Here is an 8,420-nt window from a genome sequence, read left to right as displayed (position 1 = left end):
TGTTTACATTGACCCCCCTCCCCCACATTGACTAATCTGTACCCACCCACATTGACTCAGTACCGGTACCCACTGTATATAGCCTCGTTATTGTTCTGCAATTTTTTTACTTTAGTTTATTTAGTAAATATTTTCTTAACTCTATTTATTGAACTGCATTGTTGGTTCAGGCCTTGTAAGTAAGCATTTCACGGTAAAGTCTACACCTGTTATATTCGGCGCATGTGACAAACAAACTTTGATTTGATTTTGATTTGATGTGAAAAGAGCATGAATTGGGAAAACTCTCCATCTTATCTTATCATCTTATCATCTGAAATTGTGGAAGCCATCACCCAAGAATCTGCCACATCGAATAAAAATTGTTGTTTGGTTTTTACAGCGACTTTGAGATTCTTTGTGTAATGAAAAGCATTATGTCAAATAAATATATTATTATTATTTATTATTAATAGATCAATATAGTTGAAATCTCTTGCCAAGACATCACTGGATACAGTGCCTTCAGAAAGTATCCGCACCCCTTTACTTTTTCCACATTTTGTTGTGATACAGCCTGAATTAAAAAAGTATTAAATTGAGATGTTTTATCACTGGCTGACACACAATAATCCAGAATGTCAAAGTGTAATTAAGTTTTTTTTACAAATTAATAAAACATTTAAAGGTGAAATGTCTTGAGTCAATAAGTATTCAAACCCTTTGTTATGGCAAGCCTAAATACGTTCAGGAGTAAAATTGTGCTTAACAAGTCACATAATAAGTTGCATGGACTCTGTGTGCACTTTTAGTGTATAACGTGAGTTTTTAATGACTATATAATTTCTCTACCCCACACATACAATGATCTGTAAGGTCCCTCAGTTGAGCAGTGAATTTCAAACACAGATTGAACCACAAGACCAGAGAGGTTTTCCAGTGCCTCACAAAGAAGGGCATCAATTGGTAGATGGGTAGAAATGTCAAAATCAGACCTTGGTTATCCCTTTGAGCATGGTGAAGTTATTAATAACACTGTGGATGGTGTATCAATACACCAAGTCACTACAAAAATACAGGCCTCCTTCCTACCTCAGTTGCCGGAGAGGAAGGAAACCACACAGGGATTTCACCATGAGGCCAACGGTGACTTTAAAACTGTTACATATTTGTGATAGGAATAAATTGAGAATGGATCAATAACATTGTAGTTACTCCAAAATACCAATCTAATTGACTGAGTGAAAAGAATCGAAGCCTGTACAGAAAACAAATATTCCAATGCATGCATCCTGTTTGCAACAAGGCACTCAAGAAATACTGCAAAAAATGTAGCAAATTCAATTCACCTTTTGTCCTGAATACAAAGTGTTATGTTTGGGGCAAATCCAATACAACACATTACTGAGTGTCACTCCACATTTTCAAGCATAGTGGTGGCTGCATCATGTTATGGCTTTGCCTGTAATCATTAAGGACCGGGGAGTTTTTCAGTATAAAAAATAAACGCAATGGATGTAAGCACAGGCAAAATCCTAGGGGAAAACCTGGTTAAGTCTGCTTTGCACCAGACACTGAGAGATGAATTCACCTTTCAGCAGGACAATAACCTAAACACAAGGCCAAATCTACACTGGAGTTGTTTACCAAGAAGACAGTGAATGTTCCTGAGTGGCCGAATTACAGTTTTGAGTCAAATCTTCTTCAAAATCTATGGCAAGAACTAAAAATGGTTGTCTAGCAATAATCAACAACCAATTTGATAGAGCTTGAAGAATTTTGAAAAGAATAATGGGCAAATGTTGCACAATCCAGGTGTGGAAAGCTCTTATAGACTTACCCAGAAAGACTAACAGCTGTAATCACTGCCAAAGGGCTTCAACAAAGTATTGGCTCAGGGGTGTGAATACTTACAGTACCATTCAAAAGTTTGGACACACCTACTCATTGAAAGGTTTTCTTTGTGATTATATTTGAGATTCTTCAAAGTAGCTTTGCCTTGATGACAGCTTTGCACACTCTTTGCATTATCTCATCCAACTTCATGAGGTAGTCACCTGGAATGCATGTCAATTAACAGGTGTGTCTTGTTAAAAATATATTTGTGGAATTTCTTTCCTTCTTAATGCATTTGAGCCAATCAGTTGTGTTGTGACAAGGTAGGGGTGGTATACAGAAGATAGTCCTATTTGGTAAAAAAACAAGTTCATATTATGGCACGAACAGCTCAAATATGCAAAGAGAATTGACAGTCCATCATTACTTTAAGACATGAAGGTCAGTCAATGCGGAAAATGTCAAGAACTTTGAACGTTTCTTCAAGTGCAGTCGCAAAAACCATCAAGCGTTATGATGAAACTTGCTCTCAGAAAAGGACGACCCGGAGTTACCAGCCTCAGAAATTGCAGCCCAAATAAAGGCTTCACAAAGTTCAAGTAACAGACACATCTCAACATCAACTGTTCATAGGAGACTGTGTGAATCAGGCCTTCATGATCGAATTGCTACAAAGAAACCATTACTAAGGACACCAATAAGAATAAGACACTTGCTTTGTCAAAGAAACACAAACAATGGACATTAGACAGGTGAAAATCTGTCATTTGGTCTGGAGTCCAAATTGGAAATTTTTGGCTCCAACCGCCGTGTCTTTGTGAGACGCGCTGTGGGTGAATGGATGATCTCCACATGTGTATTTCCCACCGTAAAGTATGGAGGAGGTGTCATGGTGTGGTGGTGCTTTGCTGGTGACACTGTCTGTGATTTATTTAGAATTCAAGGCATACTTAACTTCTCTAGGGTAGGGGGCAGCATTGGGAATTTTGGATGAAATGCATGCATTTTGGATGAAATGCAAATTAAACTGCCTGTTTCTCAGGCCCAGAAGATATGATATGCATATAACAGGTAGATTTGGATAGAAAACACTCTAAGGTTTCCAAAACTGTTAAAATAGTGTCTGTGAGTATAACAAAACTGATTTGGCAGGCGAAAACCTGAGAAAAGTCTATTCAGTAAGTAGTTATTTTTTTGGTTTTGTAGTTTTCTATTCAATGCCATGACAGTATCCATTGACTTAGGACTCAAATTGCAGTTTCTATGCCTTCCACTAGATCAGTCTTTAGAAATTGTTTCAGTCTTGTATTCTGAAAAATTAGGAAGTAAGAGCAGTCTGAATGAGTGGAGCCTAAAGTGTCACGGATCTTTTTCATGCGCACAACCGAGAGAGTGACTTTCTTGTTTGCATTTTAAATTGACGACGTTATTGGCCGGTTGAAATATTATCGATTATTTAGGCTAAAAACAACCTGAGGTTTGAATATAAACATCGTTTGACATGTTTCTATGAACTTTACGGATACAATTTGGATTTTTTTGTCTTCCTGTATTGACTGCGTTTTTGAGATTTTTGGGTATAAAGAGACTTTATCGACCAAAAGGAACATTTATTGAGTAAATGAATGTCTGCTGAGTGCAACCATATGAAGATCATCAAAGGTAAGGGATTCATTTTATCTCTATTTCTAAATTGTGTAACTGTTCTACCTGGCTGGCTACTGTTTGTAATGATTTGTCTAGTGGGTTATGTTCTCAAATAATCGTAAGGTACGCTTTCGCCGTAAAGCATTTTTAAAATCTGACACCGTGGTTGGATTCACAAGAAGTTAATCTTTAAACCTATGTAAAATATGTTTTGTTTTCTGAATTTTTATAATGAGTAATTCTGTATTTGAATTTGGCGCCCAGCAGTTTCACTGGCTGTTGAAGAGGTGGGACGCTAACGTCTCACGTACCCAAGAGAGGTTAATCAGCATGGCTAGCACAGCATTCTGCAGCGATATGCCATCCCATCTGGTTTGGGCTTAGTGGAACTATCATTTGTTTTTCAACAGGACAATGACCCAACACACCTCGAGGCTGTGTAATGGCTATTTTACCAAGAAGGAGAGTGATGGAGTGCTGCAGCAGGTGACCTGATGCAGCAGTCAACCAAATTGAGATCATTTGGGATGAGTCAGACCACAGAATGAAGGAAAAGCAGCCAACAAGTGCTCAGCATATGTGGGAACTCCTTCAAGACTGTTGGAAAAGCATTCCAGGTGAAGCTGGTTAAGAGAATGCCAAGAGTGTGCAAAGCTGTCAATAAGGCAACGGGTGGATATTTGAAGAATCTCAAATATAAAATATATTCTTATTTGTTTAACACTTTTTTGGTTACTACATGATTCCAGATGTGTTATTTCATAGTTGTGATGTCTTCACTATTATTCTACAATATAGAAAATAGTACAAATAAATAAAAACCCTCGAATGACTCAGTGTTCTAAAACTTTCGAGTGTTAAACAATCTGTTTACTCAACATATTTAACTCAAACTCTGTAGGATTTCAGGCTGAACTATAAAACCAAGACCTCAGATGAGTCTTTCGTCCATTGCTACCTGCAGCCACAGGACTCCACCACCATGTCCTCATACTGTTTGTAGACCACGTTATTGGCCGAGTCAATGTAGAGGATGCTGATTGGGCTGAGGCGAGTGGGCACGCAGCAGGTGGGCGGAGTCGAGTCGGGGTCCATGGAGTTCATGAGCGTCTGGATGATGGCGTGGTTGGTGGGCTCGAGGTGCGAGCGAATAGGGAAGTCACACACCCCGTCGCAGTGGTAGGCCTCATACTCTAGTGGGGCGATGATCCAATCGTCCCAGCCCATCTCCTTGAAGTTGACGTGCAGCTGCTTCCTGTGGCAACGAGGCTTGGGGTTCTTGGCTAGCTTCTTGCCGCGGTTGGTTGGAGCTCGGCGCATGCGCCGCTGAGTGAACAGGTATTCGTACACAGTCTTGTTGTCGTGGCCCGACCGAGCTTTGATCTCGTTGTAGAACAAGTCATTTTTCTTGGTGCGCCCGAACATGAGGAAAAAGGCCTTCTCTTTGGTTTGCCTGCCCGGACGACTGAAGCCCAGTGCCCTGAGGTCCACGGGGCTTCCCCGTTCTAAACCCTCCAGCTCAAAGCAAAGCTGGACGGTGTTCTTGAAATTCTTGAATAGTTTCCAAATGTCAAACACTTCCCATTTGGGCGAATTGTGGTCCTTGATGGTTTGAGTTTGGAGCAGTGTAGCTTTCTGCTTACCTGCTACACAAGTGAACAGCTTCAGGCAGAAAACTCTGTCAGTGGAAAGTGCTTTGTGTGGATCAGCCAGTCTTTTCCTGAGTATATGAAGCTCGGCACCCAGTAACCCCTCCTTCTCCAGGGAACTGATGTTGAAGTAATACTTCTGTCTTCTCAGCTGGGGAATACGGGCATCTGTAAAAGAAGATAACAGAGTCAAGGGCAAGAATAACCATCATATTGACATGTTTCTTTACATGTTAATGTAGCTTCTCAGGTAAGACACAGGTGGTAAGAGTTATGTGTAATTTTTTCTTTGGTGAGGGAAAGCGTGGCCATATAAAAATTAAAGGCAGCATTTTCTTCCAGGCACATTATGCGTTTGAAATTACATTAAAACCAGACATTTGCAGACTACATACCACATTGAACTGTAAACAGACCATTATTATGGACCTGCAGCTGTTTATGAGTGGATCTACCACCACGTCATATGGCATTTGCTAAGAGTGGACCAGACAAAACCTGAACGACACAAAATATATTGAGAAAGGGTAGAGTGACTTGCAGATTTAGGAGCCCAACCAGAGATAAAAACACATCTGAAACTGAGAATTTAAGGAAGAGGAGGAGAGGAGGAGAAAGAGGTGATGGGGAAAAAGAAGAAGTGTGTACTGTTTTACAGATGAAAAAATGTAATGTCTGGCAAGGGATCAGTTACAACTTCTTAGTCATACAAAGGGGAAGGTCACCAACCTGTTATACAAATAAAGGGCAAAATTAAAGTACATTAATTGCTTGAAATGTAAACCTTTAGCAGCTAGAAATATAAGCATAAACATTATTTTAAAGAGCTTTAAACAGAAAATACATTATTATTTGTTTACACTTTAAATAACTGAGGGAATTTTTAATTTTACTAGGCAAGTCCGTTAAGAAAAAATTCTTATTTTCAATTATGGTTTAGGAACAGTATGTTAACTGCCTTGTTCAGAGTTTTACCTTTCGATTACTAATCCAACGCTCGAACCACTAGGCTACCTGCCACCCCAATCATGACTATGCACATGGCTACTGACAGTGTGACAGACCCAAAACCAAGAGTTTTAAAAACTATTATGTCAAACACCAAGAAACCTTTTGACTTCAGCTTCAAGTTTGCTTCGACTTTGGCTTGACCTTACCTCTTACATAAAGAGGTTGGTTTGATGAGCATAGGCCTACAGCTCCACTGTCTCTTGGATATGTTTAATTTATCAACGTAACAAAATGCAACAATTAAAGATAAGTAAGCATATTCAGAATTGATTATAATGATTATATTTTCTTTGGCAAAGGTGAACAGTTACTTTTATTGGACCACTTATCCATAATTTATAAGCCTTATTTTGACTTTGCAAGCAGTAAAGCAGATTTTTGTGTATTATGAGACACCACTGTTATTATTTTTGTATAACTCATTGTTTATATGGCATCAAAAGTTTACCTTGTCCTTTATCCACAAAGCTTGTGATGGTGTTGGCCATGCCAGCCTCGTGCAGCACACTAGTGTTCACCCCTCCTGTGGATAGTGACCAATACAGTGACAACATGTAGTCATGCGGAGTTACCAATAGGAGCTTTGGAGAGTATCTGCCGTTAAGTTTGCCCGTTGCTTTGCCACTCATTTGGGCCAACCGAGCGATGTGCTTTTGCACATCAACGACCTTTTGCTGTCCAGTTCGTGCTGATGTTGCAGCTCTGGGGACAGTGTTTCCTTTGCTCTGTCCAGGCCTGCCTGAGCCTTTGCCTGTTTGCATGCTCAACGCCACGGGAACAGGCGCAGCTGCTGCTTTAGTAGCATCCCCGCCGGGTGCCCAATAGCGCACAGCCTCCTTGGGCCCCAAATTGACAGCTCCGCGAGCACGGCTGACCGTTACGCTGTGCGGTGATGACACTAATGTCACAGCTTTCGCTTTGGCTGCCTCGCCCTTTATCAGCGGGGGTCCTGTTCTAATGCGCGTGATCCTCGCAGCACTTAGAGACTTCCAACCCCCTGCGCCGTAGTTTCCTACCGTCGACCTGGCAGTTGAGCCAATTCCCGGGTTGGCTCCTTCACCTGCTCCGCCTGTGTGCTCCTTGCCTCCGCTCTCGGGTGCGCACTCTGCAATGCCGGTATGGCTCAGTGACGCTGGGATAAAGTCCAGGTATAAGAGAGTCCAACACCCCAATAAAAGAGGGACACTTTTCAGTACTTTCATCCTCTGATCTTCCTTTGAATTTTAGCCAGGGAGAAATGCGCACAGGCTTTTCCCGTTTGAAATAAGTAAACATGAACAAGTTTGGAAATGTGAAAATGTGGACTAGAAGTTAGTGTTCTATGGTAAATTACACTATGCAAACCGTTACTCCCAGAGCCGCTATTCAGTACCATAGTGATGCAAATGTCCTGTTGCTGGTCTTGCTTTCCAATATGCAGTAGATGTCCGACAAGGTTTGCATTGAGAGGAGAAAACTTGACTTCGCTTAAACTCCAACTATTCTGCTCGATATCTTGTAAGAGACTTGTTTAAATCCCATTTTTTTCCAAGAGGGGAGAATGGCGTAATGCTGCCACAGTTTTTTCCCCTCAAAGTTTGAACCCCATCCAATGAAAATAGTTCACACACAGAAACCTGCAGGTGCTCTGAAAATCTACAAACCTGAACTAAGGAATTGGAAAAGGAATTCCAACGCAAACCAGTTTAATTACTCTATGATGTCATGCTGTCTAAACCAATTTAAGTGCAATATTTATTCTCAAATCTTCTATGCTCTTCCCACCACTATGAGTCATACTCTACATAAAAAGTCACTAAAACACAAAGCTTTGCATTATGTCATTTAAAATGACCGTTTACTCAAGCTCCTAACATCTTTAAACAGTGGGGTAAAGAGGGCAGACTAGATAGGAAAGATACTTGGGAACTTGTATTACTTGAGCTAAATAAATTATGCAACACCATTAATCTCACTGTTTCTGTTGATAAACCATTTATAATAGATTAAAAAAAGTTTGAGACATCTGTTTACATGACAAAAAGAGGATTTGCAGCTCACATTTAACATTTACATTTAAGTCATTTAGCAGACGCTCTTATCCAGAGCGACTTACAAATTGGTGCATTCACCTTATGATATCCAGCTCATTCTTTTATACTACTTATTCCCCCCACAAAATTGTGACTGCTAGCAAAAAGCTCATAGTTTGTATTGTGCATTTTATTTATAGATCACATACAATGGATATTGTTTCCATAGTGTTTCTTTATAGGATATACTGTAGGCCGCATAAAAGCTTCCATGTTTCAAATATTT

The 8,420-nt window shown here is 40.2% G+C and overlaps 1 protein-coding gene across 1 annotated transcript; it reads right to left on the bottom strand.

Moving 5' to 3' along the window:
* Positions 1–782: 782 nt before the first annotated feature.
* LOC139535336 (growth/differentiation factor 5-like) lies at positions 783–7,584 on the bottom strand. Its single transcript, XM_071334645.1, has 2 exons — positions 6,571–7,584; positions 783–5,279 (listed from the first exon to the last, which is right to left on the bottom strand). Exons 1-2 carry the CDS (start codon positions 7,322–7,324, stop codon positions 4,417–4,419), a joined length of 1,617 nt encoding a protein of 538 aa, XP_071190746.1. The 5' UTR covers positions 7,325–7,584; the 3' UTR covers positions 783–4,416.
* Between the last annotated feature and the right edge of the window lie 836 nt (positions 7,585–8,420).

This window comes from Salvelinus alpinus, chromosome 12 (assembly GCF_045679555.1).
Source record: "Salvelinus alpinus chromosome 12, SLU_Salpinus.1, whole genome shotgun sequence".
Lineage (NCBI taxonomy): Eukaryota > Metazoa > Chordata > Actinopteri > Salmoniformes > Salmonidae > Salvelinus > Salvelinus alpinus.
This window is presented reverse-complemented; position numbering and strand designations above follow the sequence as displayed.

Bases quoted from the DNA above. Each gene is read 5' to 3' on its own strand.
- LOC139535336 (XM_071334645.1), bottom strand. From the start codon at position 7,324: ATGAAAGTACTGAAAAGTGTCCCTCTTTTATTGGGGTGTTGGACTCTC. The intron at 5,280-6,570 runs GTAAACTTTTGA...CTTCTTTTACAG, and splicing joins CTTTGTGGATAAAGGACAAG to ATGCCCGTATTCCCCAGCTG.